At 43.0% G+C, this 21,990-nt stretch overlaps 8 protein-coding genes across 8 annotated transcripts; 3 read left to right on the top strand and 5 right to left on the bottom strand.

Moving 5' to 3' along the window:
* Window positions 1-3: 3 nt before the first annotated feature.
* On the bottom strand, window positions 4-1,536 carry LOC108045418 (cardio acceleratory peptide 2b). Its single transcript, XM_017124742.2, has 3 exons — window positions 1,339-1,536; window positions 551-712; window positions 4-486 (listed from the first exon to the last, which is right to left on the bottom strand). The coding sequence occupies exons 1-3, from the start codon at window positions 1,400-1,402 to the stop codon at window positions 257-259; spliced, it is 456 nt and encodes a 151-aa protein (XP_016980231.1). The 5' UTR covers window positions 1,403-1,536; the 3' UTR covers window positions 4-256.
* Window positions 1,537-1,665: 129 nt separating this feature from the next.
* Window positions 1,666-8,340, bottom strand: LOC108045416 (transient receptor potential protein). The gene is made up of 14 exons (XM_017124738.2): window positions 8,018-8,340; window positions 7,723-7,960; window positions 7,516-7,658; window positions 6,560-6,761; window positions 6,310-6,486; window positions 5,789-6,023; window positions 5,436-5,734; window positions 5,009-5,376; window positions 4,502-4,859; window positions 3,742-3,961; window positions 3,356-3,521; window positions 3,127-3,287; window positions 2,803-2,954; window positions 1,666-2,741 (listed from the first exon to the last, which is right to left on the bottom strand). The coding sequence occupies exons 1-14, from the start codon at window positions 8,164-8,166 to the stop codon at window positions 1,764-1,766; spliced, it is 3,846 nt and encodes a 1,281-aa protein (XP_016980227.2). The 5' UTR covers window positions 8,167-8,340; the 3' UTR covers window positions 1,666-1,763.
* Window positions 8,341-10,465: 2,125 nt separating this feature from the next.
* LOC123037493 (serine protease 1-like) lies at window positions 10,466-11,335 on the top strand. The gene has a single exon (XM_044458508.1). The coding sequence runs from the start codon at window positions 10,474-10,476 to the stop codon at window positions 11,269-11,271; it is 798 nt and encodes a 265-aa protein (XP_044314443.1). The 5' UTR covers window positions 10,466-10,473; the 3' UTR covers window positions 11,272-11,335.
* A 2,331-nt stretch (window positions 11,336-13,666) lies between these two features.
* On the top strand, window positions 13,667-14,559 carry LOC108045426 (serine protease 1). Its single transcript, XM_017124751.2, has one exon. It carries the CDS (start codon window positions 13,698-13,700, stop codon window positions 14,493-14,495), a length of 798 nt encoding a protein of 265 aa, XP_016980240.2. The 5' UTR covers window positions 13,667-13,697; the 3' UTR covers window positions 14,496-14,559.
* A 731-nt stretch (window positions 14,560-15,290) lies between these two features.
* Window positions 15,291-16,250, bottom strand: LOC108045425 (serine protease 3). Its single transcript, XM_017124750.2, has 2 exons — window positions 15,988-16,250; window positions 15,291-15,929 (listed from the first exon to the last, which is right to left on the bottom strand). The coding sequence occupies exons 1-2, from the start codon at window positions 16,248-16,250 to the stop codon at window positions 15,374-15,376; spliced, it is 819 nt and encodes a 272-aa protein (XP_016980239.1). The 3' UTR covers window positions 15,291-15,373.
* Window positions 16,251-16,650: 400 nt separating this feature from the next.
* Window positions 16,651-17,606, bottom strand: LOC108045424 (serine protease 3-like). Its single transcript, XM_017124749.2, has 2 exons — window positions 17,329-17,606; window positions 16,651-17,270 (listed from the first exon to the last, which is right to left on the bottom strand). Exons 1-2 carry the CDS (start codon window positions 17,589-17,591, stop codon window positions 16,715-16,717), a joined length of 819 nt encoding a protein of 272 aa, XP_016980238.2. The 5' UTR covers window positions 17,592-17,606; the 3' UTR covers window positions 16,651-16,714.
* Window positions 17,607-18,414: 808 nt separating this feature from the next.
* Window positions 18,415-20,038, top strand: LOC108045427. The gene is made up of 3 exons (XM_017124752.2): window positions 18,415-18,633; window positions 19,104-19,367; window positions 19,441-20,038. Exons 2-3 carry the CDS (start codon window positions 19,241-19,243, stop codon window positions 19,851-19,853), a joined length of 540 nt encoding a protein of 179 aa, XP_016980241.1. The 5' UTR covers window positions 18,415-18,633; window positions 19,104-19,240; the 3' UTR covers window positions 19,854-20,038.
* Window positions 20,039-20,165: 127 nt separating this feature from the next.
* LOC108045394 (mannosyl-oligosaccharide alpha-1,2-mannosidase IA) lies at window positions 20,166-21,798 on the bottom strand. Its single transcript, XM_017124710.1, has one exon. The coding sequence runs from the start codon at window positions 21,792-21,794 to the stop codon at window positions 20,205-20,207; it is 1,590 nt and encodes a 529-aa protein (XP_016980199.1). The 5' UTR covers window positions 21,795-21,798; the 3' UTR covers window positions 20,166-20,204.
* Window positions 21,799-21,990: the final 192 nt, after the last annotated feature.

The following is a 21,990-nucleotide window of genomic DNA, read 5'->3' as shown; positions in this document are numbered from 1 at the left end:
TTGTGCAGGTTATGTAATTACTTTAATTATATTTACATATTCGAAATGGCAAGAACAACACACAAAGACATTAATTACAAGCTCTCACCAGCCCTTAATTCATTATTTGTATATATTTGACCGAAAACCATAGTTGTTGTATACCCGTTACAATATTCAATTAGAAGCGTTCTCTTTGATATACAAAAGTGTGTTTACGACATTTAGAGTGTCAAAAAGGTGCCTTTCATCAGTGCGGAGTGTGTGGTGTGGGAGTCTAGTTGAATTCCTTTTGTCCCTTGTTGGAGTCAGCAAAGGACTTGGCATCCACACTGCGCTTGCCGAGGCGGGGACCGAACCACAATCCCGAGGAGGCACTGGGTCCTGTGCGCTTGTCCAGCACCTGTTGCAGGGCCAGGAGATGAGCCCACTTCCGCAGCTCCGAGTCGCCGCGACCCACGCGTGGGAAGGCCACCAATCCGGTGGCCCGCTTCTGGAAATCCGCCTCTGAAATGGTACATACGTCCCCGGGGCGTTTAGGCAAATTAGTTACCCGGACGCAACGACTTACCATTGTAATCCTCCTGGGAGGCATCACCGTAAATGCCGTCAAGGACTCCAGCTTCTAATCCGTCGCGCAAACTGTTGGCCAGACTGGGATCTCCGCGGCCTACACGCGGAAAGGCATAGAGCCCCATGTTGGCACCTCGCCGGTTCTTGTCGTGGTCCATCTCTGAATGGAGTGTTTATGGATTGTAATTAATTATGTTAACTGGCATGCTTATACTTTTGAATCACCATGGAATAAGTTGTTTTCGTGCCCCAACCGCCAAAATAACAAAGCGACCTTCAAATCGTAATAAACATTCTAAGCTAAATTAATTTAAAGTAATTTAATTTATAAGTAATAAGACAATTCAGTTAAATTGTAGATTATTTAGATACTCTTTTTGTCGCTTTTGTTATTTTTGTCGTTAAGAGGTGTTTGATATAAAAAGTTTAGGTCATTAAAAGATTATAATTTCATGCTTAAAAAAAAAATTTAAGTGGATTAAAAAAGTCTAGCAAGAAATCGGTGTACAAATATTTTTTGTTATAGTTAAAAAAATGTAGGAAAGATAAAAAAAGTAAAATGTATGCCGCACTAGATTACCTTTTTCTTTTAAAGGTGCTGCAAAATATTTTAAGTAATTATTATAAAGTCTATTACAATTTCACTTTAAAATTTAATTCCAATGAAATCTTTTCAGTAAACGAAATTTGTCACTGGACCTTAAATGATATTTACTTCTAAGATCCTAAGAACTTTACGAAGATTTAAGATTCTTTAGAGAATCATTTATCCTTTATCCCACTCACCTGCGGCACTAAATTTTGCAACAAAGAAGAGCACTAAAATTGCGTTGACCAACATTGATTTCATTTTTAAAAGACTGTTTAGAATGAAACACTGGGATAAAAATAAAATGTTTTTCGAACTGATGCTTTCCTTAGAACGGTCACTGGTTTTCTGATGGTCCTGGTCGAAGTTCACGTTCTTTTATAGGCCAGAAAAACGGACAGAAGGTTGGCAGGCAAACAAATTGCCACTGGACCAACGGGGCGGCTGATGAATGTTGCTGGCGCTGTGGGGATGCAAAATAGATGTTGCTAGCAACAGGTGGCCCTTGGCAACATGTTGCTGGATACTTGTATTTGAGATTCGTTTATTGTTCACACAAACAGAGGGACTTAATTGTCTATAACTGCTATTCAATCGGTCGAAAGTGGATTCCGCGAATGGTTTATAGCCAGCCGGAGATCATGCGACCTGTGACCGTGGATTTGCCGCGTTCTCCACCGGCTGCCGCACTGCTTTGACCCACCTTGATCGCCGGTTTTAGAGGAGCTGCTCCTGGCTTCTTGTCCTTATCGTCGGCTGGTTTCTTATCCTTGTCGTCGCTTGGTTTCTTGTCCTTGTCGTCAGCCGGCTTCTTATCCTTATCGTCGGCCGGTTTCTTGTCTTTGTCGTCGCCAGGTTTTTTGTCCTTCTCATCACCAGGTTTCTTATCCTTGCCATCGCCTGGTTTCTTATCCTTGTCCTTGGCATCTTCCGGTTTCTTGGCATCATCTCCAGTCTTTTTGGGCTGCTCCTGGCCGCTGTTCTTGTCATCCGGCTTGGAGGCTCCATTGGTGGCTTTGGTTCCTTCCGGAGCTCCAGCTCCTGCCGCTTTTAATTTGGGATCTGGCTTGGCATCCGCTGGAGCTGAGGGAGCAGCACTTTTGGCGGCTCCATTTGTGGCTGCCGGCTTGCTGGCCTCGCTCTTAGAAGACTCCTCTTTCTTGGCAGCTGCCTCGGGCTTTGCAGGTTCTCCGGGCTTGGGAGCTGATGGCTTGGTGTCTGCAGGCTTGGATGGAGGTGCCGGAGCATCCTTCTTTTGCTGGTCACTGGGCTTGCTGCCATTGCCAGCTGCCTGGGGCTTTGGAGCCCCAGCTGCTGGAGCAGGTTTCTGATCCCCGGGCTTCGGACCACCTGGTGGCGGCTTGGAGTCCTTGGGAGGCTGCTTCGTATCTTTGTCCTTGTCATCGCCTGGTTTCTTCACCTCACTGGACTTGTTGTCATCCGATGGCTTACTGACAGTACTTGCTTTGCCATCGGGTTTCTTATCCTTGTCCTTGTCATCAGACTTTTCGTCCACATTCTTGACGGAAGCTCGCAAAGCAGCTGCAGCCATCATGGAAACTCCTCCACCACCTCCGCCACTGGAAATGGATTTCTTTGACTGCAATTTGATCAAGAATTAGCCATAACTAAAGGAGAAATGTATTTTGATCGAACTATACCCCAGAGGCATCTATAGGTTTCTTCTCCGCTTCGCCATTTGGACTACCGTCGTCGGCCAAGGAAACCTCATCCGCAGCCATCTTCTTTCGCATGAACTTGACATAAGCCACTCTCGTGGCCCGAGTCACATCACCCAAGTTGGGATTAAATTCTGGAGGGGATTAAGAATGAATCTTAATGTTGTGTATTTGTTACTTTATAAATATGAATCTAATCTTGTTCTTAGGGTGTTTTTATGAGGGAGTAATTCCTCATTCTATTGGAATTCCTAGTTATTCGATTTTTCTTGGCTTAGCAATAGACTATAAAATGTATAATCCTACCAATCAACTGGTTCTGGTTCATCAGCAGACCCTCATTGGCTGTCTCAATGATCTTTCTCCTCAGACTGCGTTGGCTATGACGTTGCATGGAGGAGCGCTTCGAACCAATAGGATCAGAAGCAAAGGTATTCTTTCTCGCAATGGCATTCCAGTCCTTATCGCTATAAATATAAAGCACCGTCGATCAGTGTCAGTATCAGTAAAACTCTTAGTGTTGAGTTCAACATACCCCTTCTGGGTCTTCTTTCTGCCGATGACCTTGGCCAGCGATGAGAATATGTCCCGACCGCTCTCACTTTCGCTCATTTCCTGCTTCAGATTCTCCACGAAGCCAATCTGGAAGTCCTTGAGGATGCGTCGTTCCATCACCTTGCCCTTGGTGGTTCGGGCCACTCCTGCGAGTGTAGGTAATGTTTAAATAATAATCTAAACTTTAATATTTTCTACCCAAATAATACGTTTATTGGCAACATTATATTTTTGACACCATAATGAGACTGGCATATTTAATTAAGTAAAAGTAAAAACGGGCTTGTAAAAATGAGCTTATAAAAGAGTATTTTTTTATCGTTCATATTTATCTACTAGCTTTAAGCATGAGTAGGATTCCCTTACCCTGAGACTTCTTCTCGATGTCGGGTACCTCCCAACTATTGTTCGTGAAAATCTCCAGTAGTTCGAAACGCAAGGAGCTGATGTCCTGCCGCACCTCAATGATATCATCCTCGGTAATGCCGTAATCGTCCCGCCGCCTCTGCTCCGCCGTAATGTACCGCCTGACCAGCAGCTTCATCACTTTGTCATGCAGGACCTGTGCCCGCTCCATCGACTTGCGCTAGCAGTTGGAACAAGGAGTAAAAAGGGGGTGGAAGGACACGGAAAAGGTTGAATTAGCAGTGACGATGACGCACAGCGAGCTCTGCATGGGCTTGATTGAAAATGATTTTGCCAAAGATTTGTATTGATTGTCCCGCCTCTCACTTGGACCAAGGCAAAAATGATACAGTTTGAAAATAATTTAAAATATAAAACTACTCTAACAAAACAGTTATACTTCAGTTTCAAATCTGTGAAACAGCAACCTTTACTTTAAAATTATTTTGATAGATTTAAAAATTTATAAAGGTTTAACTAATTTGATGCTCTTCATTTTGTTAAACTAAGCTAGCCTTAGTCAGACGTTTCAAAAACGAGATAATTTATTTTTCATAGAAGTTAATGGCTCTGCCAGAAAATGTTTTTCTATTAACTTGACTTTCTGATCTTAGCTTAAAAAGCTTTTTAAACTTGTCTTTAAAATCAAGAGCAATTTCCCAAGGGAATTGGTAACTTGTTACTTTTTTTTTAAAGTGTAGCTCAAAGGGTATCTGCTTACCATAAAGCTCTTGGTTCGTGAAGGCCGCTTCCGCCCCAGAGTCTTTCTCAACATCTTCATATTGGGACAGAGGTTGAACGGCGGTGGAATAGTGCCGCCATCCTCGAAGTAGCTCATCCAAAGCTGAGACCGGGCGAACTTCCACTCTGTGTCGGCTCGCTCCGAGATGATTTGATACGAGTTGGACATCATGGCAATAAGCATGTTGAGGAGCACAATAATATTGATCACCGAATAGGAGCCGAACATCAGGAGGGCCCAGAACCGGGTGAAACTCTTGATTCCGGCCAGATCGAATGAGACCAAGTCCACCAGGCCAAAGGAAGCCCAAAAAAGGGATTGCGATGTCTCAAATAAGCTGAATTACAGGAAAATAGAAATTTAGAATAACGTAGGAGTTAAAAAAATACATTACCTATAGAACTTAAAAAGTTTTAATATAAACAAATGTGATTATAGATACAAAACAAATTTACCTACTTGGAAAATCTTTGCATTGATTCTTACTTGGAAAATCTTCGCCAGATGGTACAAGCCTTTTCCTGGTCATCGAAGTCAGCCACATCCGGATGCAGGTGATAGCACTTATTCTTCTCGAGTTCAGCATAGTACCAAAGTAACTGATTGAGACCACACCCAAAGGCGAACAAAACCAAAGTGTAGATAAAGAAGAACTTTATAATGTCGATTATCATGCGTCCCAGCGAAACTTGCAACGGACCCAAATGGGGATTGATCGAGAAGATATGGACAAGCTTCAGATAGGAGAAGACCATTCCGGCAGCAAAGGCACCTTCCGATAAAAGCATGGGATCAAAGGGATGCCAGTGCTCACGTGGGAAGTAGGGGTCTATGCCACGGAACCAGAGATCACGCTACGAAAAAGTAACTTGCTTAACAAGATTATTATGAATTGTTTATGCTGAAGACTTACATGAACTATTACCCAAGCGGTGGCTCTACAAAGAATCCACGTCACATAGAACATATTCGATATGTAGTCGACTATGTTCCAAAGATCCATGATATACTCAAACAAGCCATCCGAATACAGGGACTTTAGTTCCTCAAATATCAAGGCCATTATGTAGGTTATGATTGCCAGTTCGATGGGACCCGGTAAGGAGCCTCGTTCGTGTTTGCGCCAATCTTCCAGCATGGTCAGCATCCAGGGAAAAGCCAGCAGTTCAAAGGTGATTTGCACCACCCTCAAAGAGGCGGCACCCAAAAGCACTGTGGATGGGGACATATATAGATTGATGGAATACAAGACTCCCCTTTACCCACTCAAAAAGAACATGTAGGAGCAGGAGTGTGTGATGAACTTGACAAAGGGCTTGCGCATGAACTTGGCCCCATCGGAATCCGGGGCCAGGATGTACTTCAAACTGTAGATGGGAAAGCTGCAGCCGAGCTTCATTACATCCATCAGTTGCTGGGAGGCCTGTTTGCGTCGGAAACCCGGCAGTCCATCATACCAAATGGCGGCCAACAACTGTTGGACATTTGGATGTGCCACAAACTAGCAGAATAAATTATACGATTTTTAATTAGGTTTGAATATGCCTTTTTAAATATAGGAAATTATATTACGGATTAATATATATTTTTCAAAATATGCCAATTTCAAATTTAAATCTTAAAAGTCAAGTAAATAACCTTAGAACTGTTTGATTGGTTCAACTTTGCCATAGATTTAAAATTGGAAAAAAAAACACTCAATCCCAGAAAATGTTAGGCTTGAAAAGTTTGGTTCGCTTTTCGGCATGTCAATTTTCTGAAAATGTAAAATGGTTAAGCAAACGCACCGTCTTTTGCTTATATCGTATGGCTAGCTTCAATCGTTCCAGAGTCTGCCGTTGGCCGAGACACCAAATGTCGTGGGACGGCTCGTGGTTGTAGTTGAGCATCACTTCGAGCTCCATGGATGTGCGTGCGTGGTCCAGAAGGGAGGTGCCGAAGTCCTGCACCATCTGACGCATCTCCTGTTAGACAAACACAAACAAAGGCTCGCATTCGCATTGGCACTAGCCCCACCGCTTACATTGTCTACCGTACCGTGTATTCGGCACGAAACTCCGATTCCATTGCCTGCAGGCGCTTGAGTTCCCAGGACAATTGGAAGGCGGTCAGTACAGGGTCCCGGGAGCTGAGCGCTATCAGCGAACTGGCCGACAAGGCGCGGTACGCGTTGATCCTCGACTGCGAGTGGCGCAGGGAGTCCGACGTCTGGGAGGTCACACATTCATCGCAGCCGCACCTGAGGCAATTACATTTTCAAACTTATTTCAAATGCAGTTTTAATTTCATTGAATTCTCAAGTAATTGATTAAAAGATTTTCGTTGACCAAAGCTTCAATATATAATAACGAATCTACACAATTCAGTAATAGCCGTTTATTTTAAGCTTCATATACTGGACTCACTTGCCTGGTCGAAACGAAATATATGACAAACGAAGGACCTTTTCTAATGGCTTATTATAAATATTACAAATAGTCTGAAAGGTTGTATCACAAGATGTTAACTATTTTTAACCATAAAGGCGAAATGAAGGATCTAATATATTTTTGTTATATAATGGCTTAACCAAAGCTCTGTTAAATTAAAGAAAATTGTATTTATGAACGATTCAGCACCAACAATCACTAACTAAATAATACATATATCCTTTTTAAGAAATTATACTAAAATTGAAACCGAATATAGACATTTCTTTTTTGAAGCGAATTGAATAACATTGAGGAGGATTAAAAAAAAAAAAAAAAAGGAGGTCCTTGACCCTAGTTAAAGGATATTCAAGTAGGAAGAAAAATAATCAATAAAAATAACAAAAGCCCCAATATTACTCCAGAAATATCCTTACACCCTGTATAAATATGGCACCCTAATTTGTCCGTAATTAGGTAAAATTAGAAGTACAAAACGAGGTGCAGCATAAGTGAGATGCAAGTTGGGCAAACAACGGAACGTGCCGCTCAAAGGACGAGGAGGCTCACTCCGTCACCACTCACTTGACGTCGTGTGGCATGGGCAGCGTGGCACCGCGATCCAGGAGTATTTTGAGTATCTCGTAGTTATTGCGGTGGGCGGCCAGGATAAGGGGCGTGATGTCCACGGTGAAGGTGGACTTCGAGCGGTCCACCGCCTCCCAGCTCTGCCAAAGGATCAGAAATGAATCTGCGGGGTGGCTTAACCAGGACAGCCAGGATATAACCTACATAGGGCTGGCCCTCCTTGTGGTTGGTCTCCTCCCACTGCAGCAGCTCCTCCACAGCCTCGACATACTCCTCGGAAATGGCATGGAGCAGGGCGTCACCCACCTCAATGTTGTTCTCCAGCAGGAGCACCATCAGGTCGAAGTTCTCGTTCTCGATGGCCGAAATTAGGGCTGAACGGTTCATGGGGTCCGTGCAGTTAATGTTGAACTTGTCGGTGCCCATATATTCCTCGAGGAGCCTTCAAGGACGAAAGCAATTACTCAGAGTTAGACGCGAAGGACCTGTACACCCTCACTTCTTGACACCAGGAAGGTCACCCCGCTCGCAGGCCAATATGAAGTTCTTCTCCACATCACTGAGTATGTACTCCTCGGCCATCATCAGATCGTAATCCAGGCGCGAGCCCAACGCCTTTTCGGCATCGGATTCCGTGTTGCTACTCATATCTCTGATTTCTTGGTCTTTGCGAACGCGAAACTCAGGATAATTCGATTAATTCACATTTGCACTTTGGGCTCCTTGGAGAGCCTTGCCGTAATCCTTTCGCGCACTGTATCCTTTAGTGTTCCATGTTGACGATGTTTAGTCTCCAATTAGCCGCGTTGCACTGCCCAGAAGTGGCAGCCACTAGTCGCTATATTCCACTAATTACATTAGTGCCTGGCTAAAACTCGGTCAATGTGTAGGCGCAACGCGAGTCAATGGGCCCATTTGACCACACTTGGTAGTTGTGTGGCTGCATTCGGGAGGCAGCAACCGATTTCAGCGATTTTAGCATAGCAATCTATTGCCCATTTCTACCTGCACGGCACGTGATGAGTCTGCAGCGCATTATTTTCGATTTTCGAAGCCCTAGCAACGAGATCTAACCGCTTTGATGCCTGAAAATCCATAGTGTGCAGTGGGCTTAGAAAAAAACAAATGTAAAAAGCATTATGGTTATTAATAGATATTATAGCAAATAGGCAGAACAAAAGACAATAACATATTCAAGGGCTTCAAGTAAATTTAATGCGGGGTGTAAGCTACATTTCTCGTTTTTCGTGCCTAGAATAACAGAAACCAAAAACTTTTTAATCAACAGATACTACTATAATTTTATGATTTCTGATTTTTCTTTCGTATTTTCAGTTATAATTCCGTTGGAAGAGACTTATTGAGAAAGGGTATGCAATACAATTTTAAATTAATTTGATTTTGCAACTTGGTTTTCTGGCTGGTTTTGTTAATAGCCGACAAAACTTAAAAGAATACTGTACTGTTTAAATTTCAATGAACACCTAATTATAAAGCAGAATATTATGATTTTAGGAAGATAAAATCGTTTGCATCCTGACTATCATTTGGAGCTCGAAAGCTGTTTAAAATCCAGCAGTGCCGAGTTAACAGTTAAAACAGTGAAAAGGCAGCTTTAAAGCTCTTGGTTTTACCAAAGACTGAAAAACCCACCACACTTGTACTTTACAGTCAGACCTTACAGAAATTAATTCATTGCGAACACCTTTCCCCACTGGGTCAGTGATTCTGACTTTGTCATTGATTAATATTGATTATTCCAAGTCGGGATGCCGAATAACTCACTGAAATGCCATCTCGTCCTTGGCAGCTGGGAATCTTGAACCTTGAATGTTGAATGCGTTGCCTACTTCAGGGCGCTTGCAGGGCTTTTGTGTGTCAATGCACTTGGAATTAAATGCCAGCTCCTGGGCAAGGCAAAGGAACCAACCCACTTCCAAGGAGCGCCCTTTGAGATGTGTGTTCGAAAGGTGGGGTTCAATGGGGCCCCGGGCGGAATGGCATCGTACGTGTTCAAGTCGTACAGCGTTTTCAGAGGGGGCATTGCACTCGGCTCGCAGTTCTCTGCGGCCAGGTAATGGAAACCATGGAATTTCGAAATTAAAGCCGCAGCCGCAAATGGAAACTCATTAAGTGCAAATTAATTAATGGGCATAACTGGAGATACGTGAGCTGCCTTTCGGGAAATATTAGTATACCTAGTGACAACTAATGGCTTTTATCAACATGTATGTGCTGTTATTATAAAATTATGAAATACCCAACTACGATTATTCCATTGAGTTTGATATGTGTTTGTTTTCAGTGTACAATACTGCCGCACTCAATGATACATTGGCCTCCAACAGAACTCCTGCCTTATTTAGCTTTACAAGGGCCCTTGTGAGTTATGTGCACAATTTTCTGCAGCATGAGAAAAGCGAAAGAGCTCATTTCCCTGGCTTTCTGTAGCAGGTTGCACTTTCACTGTCTCCACAACGGAAACATCAATGTGGTTAAAAATCTATCATTACTGTTAACAGAAAGATAGTATAACTCATAAAAATCTTGAGACTTGATTCTGATTTGCTTTATGGTAGCAGATAAGATAGTTCTGTGGTTTTAGCTAAGAAGTAGAGTAAATTAAATTTGCCTGTTTAGATAACGATTTTATGAATTGAGGAAGCTCAATACAATTTGAAATTAAATTTATTATATTCTCAAGTGATTTGGTATAACACTGATTACTTGAAGTTTTGTTGTTTAGTTGCAATGTTTTGGTTGTTTATTTTCTAATGACTGTTAAAATGGTAAGCACCTGCTATAAAAAAATGAATGACAAAACCTCGATTAATTGAAGAAAATTTACCGCCCTCGATGTTTAGAAGGGTTCTTGGAGAGAGATAAGACTATTGCTCTTAGTATAAAAAGGCGGTGCGGTTTCCGAATGGCCATAAGTTGCAAGACTTGATCAAGATGAAACTGTTCGTATTCCTGGCCTTGGCCGTGGCCGCAGCTACGGCTGTCCCGGCTCCCTCGACGAAGCTGACCCCGGTGCCCATGAAGGACATCCAGGGTCGCATCACCAACGGCTACCCGGCATACGAGGGCAAGGTGCCCTACATCGTGGGTCTGCTCTTCAGCGGCAACGGAAACTGGTGGTGCGGTGGCTCGATCATCGGCAACACCTGGGTCCTGACCGCCGCCCACTGCACCAACTCAGCCAGTGGAGTGACCATCAACTACGGAGCCAGCATCCGCAACCAGCCCCAGTACACCCACTGGGTGGGCAGTGGCGACATCATCCAGCACCACCACTACAACAGCGGCAACCTGCACAACGACATCTCCCTGATCCGCACCCCCCACGTTGACTTCTGGAGCCTGGTCAACAAGGTCGAGCTGCCCAGCTTCAACGACCGTTACCAGGACTACGCCAGCTGGTGGGCTGTGGCCTCCGGATGGGGCGGCACCTACGACGGAAGCCCACTCCCCGACTGGCTCCAGAGCGTGGATGTCCAGATCATGTCCCAGTCCGACTGCAGCCGCACCTGGTCCCTCCACGACAACATGATCTGCATCAACACCGACGGAGGAAAGTCCACCTGCGGAGGTGACTCCGGTGGCCCCCTGGTCACACACGAGGGCAGCCGCCTGGTCGGAGTGACCTCCTTCGGTTCCGCCGCCGGCTGCCAATCCGGTGCTCCCGCCGTCTTCACCCGCGTCACTGGATACCTCGAATGGATCCGCGACAACACCGGCATCTCCTACTAAGCACTTGATGGTCAAGGCATACCCTGTTTTTATGGGGTTTGTTAAATAAACGATTAAAGCATAACTACAAATCTTTTATATTAAAACTATGGTGGTGGTGGACCACCATGGTAATTTTCAGTGACCCAAAATCCCATTCGAAAAAATACTTTAAAAATACTAAAACAGAGGCAGCATTTCCAATTAGCATTTCTATAAATGTACAATCTGTGCTATAAAGGAACAGTTTCATCTTGATAAGGGGTTCCAATTTATGGCTCTTTCGCCATAACGGTTCCGCCTTTTTATACTGAAGGCACTGAATGGTCTATCTCGCTTTAAGAGCCGTTCTAATCATATGTAAAACTGAGGGGCAGTAAATCTTGAGGAAGTTATCATCGGTAAGAGTCACACTAGCTGATAAGCCTGCCACAAATACCTTCCTTGATAAAATATGACCAACATTTGAAGTGTGTTAATGGGTGTCTGTGCCTTTCAATTTGTTTAATTTTTAGCAACTCTGCGACAATTGAAGACACCTTGATATTGATATAGAAAAGGTTTAGTATTAGCGTTTGAGGCTTCTTTGTCACCATTAGCGTCAGCTGAATTTCCGCACCATCCAGGCTTCCTTGGGCAATAAATATTTAATACGATAAAGTCGTTGTCCATAAAGTAACGCTCTATTTCCTCTTTAGGGACAGTTAAAAGTATGTTCCCCAACACCAGCTTAAATGGTTTGTCCTCACTTGAGCTGGTGATATCAGAACTCGCAATTCAAGGGAGTTAAGCTAGAAACCACCTTCCGGAATGCCTCAGTACTTTCTATATATGCAAATTGGTAATCCCGAAAATAGAGGTACGTATGTCATCTCTGCAGTGATTTCATCAAGGGTTCATTCCAGTGCAAGAATATTATTTATCTTAGGTACACATATTGGTGGAAGTTTCGGATTGGTCCATTGAGGTTGGCTAGAACTTTGTGCTTGAGGAGCATAAATTCCGGAGCTGTGTTTATTGGGCTCAAATGTCTCCTCGTTTGAATCCATCTTTTCATAAGATTTCATTTCCTCAGCTAAAATTGGGAAGCGGTTGCTGCGCAGTCCATTTGCCGTCGAATCTTGACTATCTTTACCATTTGTTCCGTTGATTACATTTGCTTTAGATTTCTTCTGTTTTGGTGGCTCTTTACTCAGATCGGAAGAGGTCCGTTCCCTGGGCCGAGAAGTACTTGGTGTTTGAAAGGACCACCGCAAAGCGGGTCCTTCTGGAATATTCGCAGTTCCTGGGGACGTATAAATTTCTGTAGAGGTTACGGGTGTGGAAGGTCTAAACAAGGTCTTCGCTTTTCACTCGAAGGGTGCCCAGATCTCCTGCAAGCATGGCTAAATCTAGCCTTAATAAAATAAGAGTAGCACAAAGTAAGATCGTTAGATAAATTTTTAACGATCCCTGGTTTATGACTACTAGGGACTTCGATTTTAAAATCCCAAAGATGTATGTCGGACACACGCGAAAAATTATTTCAGACGTCTTGTTTATTACCCTAACACGCTGACGAAAAGGCTGGCATGACGTCTGTAGAAAAGAAGATTAAAAAGATACCACCCACATAACCTCCCATCAAGAAATAAATAACATTTAAAATTTTAAAGGAATTAATTAAGAAATGAAATAGAGATCTCGGATAATCTGTTACACCCCTATATTTACAACATCCAGAAGCTGTCACATATGTAGAAGTTTTGTTAAGTTTTGAAATATATACACCTTAAAAAAAGACATTATTAAAATCTTTTTTAATTAGCTATTACTTCTTTTCAATTCCAAAATAAACAAAAATACCAATTTTAAGAGTTCCTGCCTTATTAAGCTTTACAAGGGCCCTTGTGAGTTACGTGCACAATTTTCTGCAACATGAGAAAAGCGAAAGAGCTCATTTCCCTGGCTTTTTGTAGCAGGTTGCACTTTTACTGTCTCCACAAAAGAATCATCAAGATTGTGGTTAAAAATCTATAATTTATAGGCAACTAAATCAAAAATTTAAGATAGTTTAAACTGAAAAAATGTATAATTTCCATTCTGATTAGCTTTATAGTAGCAGATAAGGTAATTTAATTTCCCTGTTTAGATAACGATTTTATGAATTGGCGACGCGCAATAGTATTTGAAATTAGATTTATTATATTTTTAGCTGCTTTCGCAAAAACAGTGATTACTCGAAATTTGTTTGTTTAATTGCAACGTTTTCGTTGTTCATTTTCTAATGACAGTTCAAATTTTAAGCACCTGCTATAAAAAAATGAATGACAAAACCTCGATTAATTGAAGAAAATTTACCGCCCTCGATGTTTAGAAGGGTTCTTGGAGTGAGATAAGACCATTGCTTTCAGTATAAAAAGGTGGAGCGGTTTCCGAATGGCCATAAGTTGCAAGACTTGATCAAGATGAAACTGTTCGTATTCCTGGCCTTGGCCGTGGCCGCAGCTACGGCTGTCCCGGCTCCCTCGACGAAGCTGACCCCGGTGCCCATGAAGGACATCCAGGGTCGCATCACCAACGGCTACCCGGCCTACGAGGGCAAGGTGCCCTACATCGTGGGTCTGCTCTTCAGCGGCAACGGAAACTGGTGGTGCGGTGGCTCGATCATCGGCAACACCTGGGTCCTGACCGCCGCCCACTGCACCAACTCAGCCAGTGGAGTGACCATCAACTACGGAGCCAGCATCCGCAACCAGCCCCAGTACACCCACTGGGTGGGCAGTGGCGACATCATCCAGCACCACCACTACAACAGCGGCAACCTGCACAACGACATCTCCCTGATCCGCACCCCCCACGTTGACTTCTGGAGCCTGGTCAACAAGGTCGAGCTGCCCAGCTTCAACGACCGTTACCAGGACTACGCCAGCTGGTGGGCTGTGGCCTCCGGATGGGGCGGCACCTACGACGGAAGCCCACTCCCCGACTGGCTCCAGAGCGTGGATGTCCAGATCTTGTCCCAGTCCGACTGCAGCCGCACCTGGTCCCTCCACGACAACATGATCTGCATCAACACCGACGGAGGAAAGTCCACCTGCGGAGGTGACTCCGGTGGCCCCCTGGTCACACACGAGGGCAGCCGCCTGGTCGGAGTGACCTCCTTCGGTTCCGCCGCCGGCTGCCAGTCCGGTGCTCCCGCCGTCTTCACCCGCGTCACTGGATACCTCGAATGGATCCGTGACAACACTGGCATCTCCTACTAAGCACTTGATGGTCAAGGCATACCCTGTTTTTATGGGGTTTGTTAAATAAACGATTAAAGCATAACTACATATCTGAGTTTTCTATTGAAACTATGTGGGTGGTGGTCCACTATGCTGTTACTTTGAAAAACAGCTGAAGAATTTCCAATTAGCATTTATATAATATACAATCTGTGGAAAAATAAAATAAAATTTATGGCTCACTGAAGGCAATGGACTTATCTCGTTTGAAGAGCCGTTCTAATCATATGTAAAAGGGCCGTAAATCTTGCGGAAGTTATCATCGGTAAGAGTTTCACCGGATGATAAGCCTGCCACAACTGCCTTCCTTGCTAAAATATGGCCAACTTTTAAATGGATTGACGCGTGTTTAATTTGTAACCAGTTCGATATTATTGACACCATAATAATATTTAAAGATATTACTAAGAAAGTAGAGGCTTAACAAAGTTTTTAGGAGTAATTACTCCTCAGAATATAATTTTTAATATTACCACTTTTTGGTCACACATTTATTCACGGAAGAAATAAAACGTAGAATCGACTTTATACACTCATATAAATCTGCATTAGAATCCAGATACTATTTTTTTTAAACAAATTTTAGCTGAATTTAAAAAAAACACACAACCTAAAAAAAATTATAAGGACAACTAAAATTAAGATTATGACTCTTTGCTGTTAAAAGAATAAGAGATTAATTTTATTAAAGAAAATCGTTAGTCACATCTTGCCTATTGCCCTTTTGTTTTAGCTATTACCCCCTTTCAATTCCAAAACAAACAAAAAGAGAAATTGTAAGAGCGACTAAAGTGCTTTATTTTAAACCTTCATAATGCATTACACAATCTTATACAGAATGAATGGTTCTGAGGTGTTCAATAATAGATTCCAGTCTCCTCCTTGATCCATTCCAAGTACTTGGTGACACGAGTGAAGCCAGCAGGACCCCCAACCTGGCAGCCGTAATCGGAGACAAAGGACGTAATTCCGATCAGCTTATCACCTTCCTTGGTGACCAGAGGACCGCCGGAATCTCCCTGGCAGGTGGCCTTTCCGTCCGGAGTTTCCACACAGATAGTGTTCTCGGAAGCGGTTTCAGTTCCGTAGTAGGCCTGGCACTCCGCCACGGAAATCACCTTCAGATCCACCACTCGGAGGTCCTCCACCACATTGCTGCCATCGTAAATGGCACCCCATCCAGAGGCCTGCACCCAGTTATTCTCATACGAATTGTAGCGGTCATCCAAACTGGGCAGTTCGATTTTGTTGACCAGGCTGTAGAAATCCACGTGAGGAGTCCTGATCAAAGCCAAGTCGTGATCGAGTCCAACGTAGCCAGGATATCTGATGAAGTTCTCTTTGCTGACTGTGTGCCGGAAGGCGGGCTCGTTGTAGTTAATGGCGCCGTAGTACAGTGAAGCCTCGTCGGCACTGTGATTATTATACTACATTAATACGGATAGCTTATTTGGAAATGTTGGTTACATACCCAGCGGTACAGTGAGCGGCAGTCAGTACCCAAGTGTGCCCAATGATGGATCCTCCACACCACCACCAGTTTCCGTTGCTGTTTAAGCTGACTCCCACGATATAGGGAACCTGGCCTTCAGATGCCTGATTTCCATTGGTAATGCGTCCCTCGATGCTTCCATGCTGAATCTCAAGATCCCGTGGGTGGACAATCGAGTGGGGCACAGTGAGTGCGGTACAGACCCCAAGGAAAGCCAGCGACAATAGCGTTAGACCCGTCATTTTTAAAGACTGAAAAGCTGCCAGGGTGGTCTCAATATTATATACACCAACCGAAATCATTATCGATTTAAATTTAAAGAGCGAAATCTAATCATGCATGTGTCGCCATGTGTCGACGCTTTTATCAATGAATGAATTTAATTTATATTAGCAGGCACTTTAGCTGAGTGTTTGACTGAACTGTTAGTTCAATTTAAAAGCAAAAAAATAAAGCAATATTTACAATGTTTACAATTTACATTTTTTAGATGGATCAAGACTGTGCTATATATGTATTGTATGTGATTGAGGAGTACATTGTTCCCTTCTAATAATTGTATCAATGAAATGTGGAAGTTTCATACTTATATAAAGTACACTTTAATCGAGCTTTGCGGCTTCAAAATAAAAATACCATAAATATGTTTTTATTGCAAATAAAAAATTTTGAAATTTATTCATCGAAATAGAATTAAGGACACCACCTAATAGTAAATGCCAGTCTCCTCCTTGATCCATTCCAAGTAATTGGTAACTCGAGTGAATCCTGCGGGGGCTCCTGACTGGCAGCCGTAAATGGATCCAAATGAAGTGACTCCGATCAGCTTATCACCTTCCTTGGTAACCAGAGGACCGCCGGAATCTCCCTGGCACGTGGACTTGCCGTCCGGAGTATCCACGCAGATGACGTTTTCGGTGGCAGTTTCAGTTCCGTAATATCCCTGGCAGTCCGATACAGAAATCACGCGAACCTCTACAACTCGCAGATCCTCCACGACATTGCTGCCATCGTAGATAGCACCCCAGCCAGAAGCTTGAGCCCAGTTGTTTTCATAGGAATTGTAACGATCATTTAGACTGGGCAGTTCGATTTTGTTGACCAGACTGTAGAAATCCACGTGAGGTGTCCTGATCAGAGCCAAATCGTGATCGAGACCAACGTAGCCAGGATATCTGATGAAGTTCTCGCTGCTGACTGTGTGGCGGAAGGCGGGCTCGTTGTAGTTAATGGCACCGTAGTACAGTGAAGCCTCGTCGGCACTGTAATTATTATACTACATTAATGAAGATAGCTTATTGGGAAATGTTGGTTACCTACCCAGCGGTACAGTGAGCGGCAGTCAGTACCCAAGTGTGGCCAATGATGGATCCTCCACACCACCACCAGTTTCCATTGCTGTTTAAGCTGACTCCCACGATATAGGGAACCTGCCCCTCGGTCGCCTCGTTTCCATTGGTGATACGACCCTCGATGCCGCGATGTTCGACCTTTAGATCCCTTGGGTGGACAGCAGTCTGGGGTACAGAGAAGCCAGTGCAAACCCCCAAAAGGGATGCCAATAAGAGTACAAATGCCTTCATTTTTGATTACTAAAACGATTCTATAGTAGTCACAGTTTTATATAGCTCAAATGAAATCATTATCAATGCAAATATAAAGAGTTAAATCTTATCAAACATGAGTTGTTGCCACTTGGCAAAGTATCAATAAATTATTTTAATTTTTATTATACCAAGTGCTTTAAGTAAGTGACTGATAGTACAAACTCAGAGCAGGATGTACTTAAAAGTCAAATAAACAAAGGAAATACTGGGTGAATAAGAATTAATATAGGCCTAGCAGATAAATATTTTAGAAAATATTTGTTATCCATGTATGTATTTGTGTAGTTGTTAACATTGTTTAATATGTGTCACAAGTACCTAAATAAATTGAAAACGGCCAAGGAAACTGTGCAAACATGTTTGAAAAGAGGCAACTTCAAAGTCATAGAACCCAGTTAAGCACTCCGACATAGAAATGGCAATCGAGGGTCATGTGATATCCTTGAAGTAGAACAGGAAGCAGTGAAATAGAAAAGAAAATACGATTATGGCAATCAAAAGGGAAGTCCACTTTCGGAACTATAGTGCTGCAGTTGCTCTTAAAGCGAAGCGAGGGTGTGAAACCCAATATGAGTTCTGAGGAAAGCCACAACCGGATTGGGTGGACCTGTCCGCTCATTAAGAACCCATTGGGAATGTTTATGCTTGCATTCACCGTGCTTCTACTTGACCGTCGCACTCTCGCTTCTATATCTACAAATGTGCAACATCTCGGGGCAGGAAACTCACCACAGTTCGGAGAGCTATTAAAGGCGACCCACACGAAACATTAGTCAGTTCCCGACTCGGCGTCCAGGCATTCAGACCCCTTTGCAAGGATAACGCGCTAGGAATCTACGAACAAAGGAGCAATAATTAATTAATTAAATTTTAGCGCGCTATTCGGATAGAACATCCCCTTTCTCAACTCGTTTCCTACAGGCAGTGCAAAACAAAAAGTGCAGGCATTAATTAATTTAATGCATATGTACAATATCCTGGAAGTACAAAAGCGGATACACGATATCCTTTACGGCGAGTGAGTGAATGTGCGGAGAAGCGTTTTAAAAGATTGTGTTTGTTTTCCGTGCACGATACCCATAACAACAGAGTTCACGATTACCTTTTAAGGTGGGGCGATTAAGTCACGCTCTTGCCAAATCATCGACTTTGGGAGTAATGACATCGTAGCTTTAAAGCGGAAACATAAAAAACACACCGAAAGTAATTATTAAAGTAAAATCGTTATCATACTGTGAATATTTTATTTCACCGAGTCGAAAACTTTAAAAAACAAAAGTTGAAATATACATTTTACAACCGTTGCAACAAAGGGTATTGAAAATATTTTGTTTAAAATTAAAAAAAATAAAATTGAAAGGTATCATAAGATATATATAAAAAAGTTTTTTAAAGACAATTGAGTACGAGTATTAAAGGTTTTTTTCTTTGAAAATGGATAACATTTGAATGCTTAATTCAATTCACTAAGCATTACCAATATTTCAGCCGCGTCTAACCGCCAAAAGTACAATATGAAAACTGAAAATGTTCCAGCCCAGTACTAAAAGAGATATCTGATTGTCTAGAATTGACTAGGCAAAATAACTTGACCCAAAGCAATAATCCCCAAAAGGATCAGCAGGATGCACCAGGTACTTAGCTACGAGACGGCGGTGAGGGCCAACAGCTCTCGCGAATTCCGCGAATATGTCTCAAAGCGCACTTGTGCCTCCCTGGTCCTAACGATTGCCTTCTTCATGCTGATAACAGGTGAGTGCCAAAGGATGCACAAAATCAAAGGACATTCGCTAACGAGTCACACTTGTGCGTCCCAATTTTCCAGGATACTTGCTGGGCGATTTCGTGGCCGAGCGCAAGTATCACATACGCCAGATGACAAAGGGCATAGTTAAGGATGCGGACAACGACAGGACCGTGAAGCTGAACAGTGCCGAGTACGCAAGCCTGCAGGAGCTGCAAACATATCAGAAGGCCAAGGGTCAACTTCTTGTGTCCGCCCAAGTCCTCGATAAGCTTCAGCAGCAAGATGAGAGCGAACGATATCTGGCCACTTCGCTGAACACGGAGATCTTCAACAAGTATATATCCTGCACCCAGGACATACCACCGAATACGAACATAGCGGCAAGCCAATTCACCGAGCAGCTAATCGACAATACGGTGGCCAGGCAGCGTCACTGCATGAGGATCATCCAGGTGGTCATCGACAACCATTTGGCCAACAGCCAGCTCTAAGCTGAAGATCCGGATTCCAAGGATGGTTTAGCGGACCAACGTTCGAAATTTATTACTTATGTATGTGCTTCTAGGTGTGCTCAATGTGTGTGTTCCCAGCTAAATAGAAAGTAACTTTTGTACATCATTGTGCACTACAAACATTTTTTATACGCTTCTTAAATTAAAATAAAAAATAGATGTTAAAAACAGAAAATCCTTTCTAATCCTTCTTTTTGTTCAAATTTACCATTTCAGATTTTATTTACAATTTTATGTAAGAACGAATAAAATATTCTAATGTAGACATTAAATATCATTTTATTTTTAGCCGATATTGGTAGTTCTTTAGCAATTAATAATGCCAATTATTTAATTCGTTAAGTTATGTTGACGGTACTTCGCATTCGCACCTTTAATGGGTAGGAAATGTCCAGCACTGTTGAAAACCCACTCTCCCAAAGAAATAACCTCATCATCGGAAAATAGCAAATACAAATATTTAAGGGTCGCGCCTAAGAAGAAAGTCCTTTGCACATCATCTGGGTCCGCCGATCGGTTGTTAACGTCCATTATACCAGTAAATCCATTTGGTGTCCTGCAGTATTTTTCTATGGCCATCACGATCTCACGTCCCCAATTCCGATACTTAGGATCATGAGTCATTCGCCAGAGCACCAAATAGCTCTCGACAACTTCCGGCCGCAGCATATAGAAGTTCCTTTGAAGTGGAACCAATTCCTTTTCGGCTTCTTCCGTAAAGGCAAATGCTTCCGGACCTAACCGGGTTGATGATTCCCAATATCTGTCATGGCATGTATCCACTATACCAACGCCAATCTGCGCGTACTTCTCCCAGTGTTTTATCAAGGTTTCTGCTGCTCCTAGGACAAAAAAAGCACCAGCAAAACAATCTGACTGTTTCATTCGATGGTTTAGGGTACTATTTCTCATATCCGATACATACGTTACGCCCTCCGGATTGATTACAACCAAATTTTGCGCTACAGCCAGCATATCGTTTTTCAACAGATCGGCAGTTTGAAGATCAACTTTACCGGACTGCAGATATGACTTCAGCAGGCAATCATAAAATCGGTTCATTGAACTGTTGTAGTTTTCCCATTTGCCATATTTTGTGCAAAAGGCATTGGGATAAAGACCATTTGGTTTCTCAATAGTAGTTAATCTCTGCCGAATACCCTCCACTCGATCCTTGTAAACTGAAGAGCCAGTGATTTCGCTGAGGTAAAAGAACTCCAAGTGCAGTGCTCCAAATTCCGAAGTACGAGACACGTCATCGAGGTATTTAGTGAGGGTGCTGCCATCCTTTGGGACCACGAGTCGTCTGGGAATTCTCGTGGCAGTGTCGAAGGCCGGAAGAATCTTATCGGCAATATGGATAGCCTTATCCTTGTACAGGAGATCGCCAGTGAGGGAATAGAGTGTTAGCATAGGTGCCAGCAGCCTGGATGTTAGTTCAAAAACGGACAAAGCTTCGTCGACACGATCCAAGCTGAATGACTTCTCGATCCAATCCCGTGAACGATTCACTTCTTTAAACAGACCCATCAAATGCAGGGTGTCCAAGCTTTCTACAATAGTTGCACCGAGTTTGTGTGTCCCAAAATCACTGCCTGCATGGACACGACGCGAGACCGGACGGAATTCATTGGTGCCCCACACGACGCGAGCGTAATTTCGCCAGGCGTGCAGCATCATCTGCTTAATCTTTAGTCGCATCTTGGCAGGATTCCCCTCATCCTGATCTTCACCTTTCGGTAATGTATATTTTACCACCTTCTCCTGAGATAGGCTGAATAATGCACTGCACTGAATAAAGGTAAAAAGTAATACGCCTGCGGTGAAAATTCCGGTAGCAACAATCCGGATTCTTGATGTCGTGTTTGCCGTATACCATTTGTAATGCGCTCGTCTAATAGCGAAGTAAAAGAAATACATTATGATACTAAGTTAGATTGCTTTGCAATTCGACTTAAGCGAGATCGGCATAAGTGATAAATACTAAACTGGACCAAACTACTGGCCTTTATTTGTGGACACTTGTGTAAACATTTGAGAACTTTTTGTTATACCCTGCACTTTATTTACTGAAGTAAATTTTATTCTGGTGACTGCGTTTGTCTCTTTAGGAAAT

This window comes from Drosophila rhopaloa, unplaced genomic scaffold (genome assembly GCF_018152115.1).
Source record: "Drosophila rhopaloa isolate 14029-0021.01 unplaced genomic scaffold, ASM1815211v1 contig_167, whole genome shotgun sequence".
NCBI classification, from domain to species: Eukaryota; Metazoa; Arthropoda; class Insecta; order Diptera; family Drosophilidae; genus Drosophila; species Drosophila rhopaloa.
Note: the sequence above shows the minus strand (reverse complement) of the source record. Positions and strands in the feature narration are given on the sequence as shown.

What these genes read in the sequence shown, in the direction of transcription:
- LOC108045418 (XM_017124742.2), bottom strand. Translation starts at nt 1,402, where the DNA reads ATGAAATCAATGTTGGTCAACGCAATTTTAGTGCTCTTCTTTGTTGCA. An exon ending in TGCAAAATTTAGTGCCGCAG is followed by an intron (nt 713 to 1,338) that starts GTGAGTGGGATA and finishes CACTCCATTCAG; the next exon opens with AGATGGACCACGACAAGAAC. An exon ending in CTCCCAGGAGGATTACAATG is followed by an intron (nt 487 to 550) that starts GTAAGTCGTTGC and finishes GTACCATTTCAG; the next exon opens with AGGCGGATTTCCAGAAGCGG.
- LOC108045416 (XM_017124738.2), bottom strand. Translation starts at nt 8,166, where the DNA reads ATGAGTAGCAACACGGAATCCGATGCCGAAAAGGCGTTGGGCTCGCGC. An exon ending in AGTTTCGTGCCGAATACACG is followed by an intron (nt 6,487 to 6,559) that starts GTACGGTAGACA and finishes TTTGTCTAACAG; the next exon opens with GAGATGCGTCAGATGGTGCA. An exon ending in CACGAACCAAGAGCTTTATG is followed by an intron (nt 3,962 to 4,501) that starts GTAAGCAGATAC and finishes TCCAACTGCTAG; the next exon opens with CGCAAGTCGATGGAGCGGGC.
- LOC108045427 (XM_017124752.2), top strand. Translation starts at nt 19,241, where the DNA reads ATGCACCAGGTACTTAGCTACGAGACGGCGGTGAGGGCCAACAGCTCT. An exon ending in CTTCTTCATGCTGATAACAG is followed by an intron (nt 19,368 to 19,440) that starts GTGAGTGCCAAA and finishes CCAATTTTCCAG; the next exon opens with GATACTTGCTGGGCGATTTC.
- LOC123037493 (XM_044458508.1), top strand. Translation starts at nt 10,474, where the DNA reads ATGAAACTGTTCGTATTCCTGGCCTTGGCCGTGGCCGCAGCTACGGCT.
- LOC108045426 (XM_017124751.2), top strand. Translation starts at nt 13,698, where the DNA reads ATGAAACTGTTCGTATTCCTGGCCTTGGCCGTGGCCGCAGCTACGGCT.
- LOC108045425 (XM_017124750.2), bottom strand. Translation starts at nt 16,250, where the DNA reads ATGACGGGTCTAACGCTATTGTCGCTGGCTTTCCTTGGGGTCTGTACC. An exon ending in GCCGCTCACTGTACCGCTGG is followed by an intron (nt 15,930 to 15,987) that starts GTATGTAACCAA and finishes TAATAATCACAG; the next exon opens with TGCCGACGAGGCTTCACTGT.
- LOC108045394 (XM_017124710.1), bottom strand. Translation starts at nt 21,794, where the DNA reads ATGTATTTCTTTTACTTCGCTATTAGACGAGCGCATTACAAATGGTAT.
- LOC108045424 (XM_017124749.2), bottom strand. Translation starts at nt 17,591, where the DNA reads ATGAAGGCATTTGTACTCTTATTGGCATCCCTTTTGGGGGTTTGCACT. An exon ending in GCCGCTCACTGTACCGCTGG is followed by an intron (nt 17,271 to 17,328) that starts GTAGGTAACCAA and finishes TAATAATTACAG; the next exon opens with TGCCGACGAGGCTTCACTGT.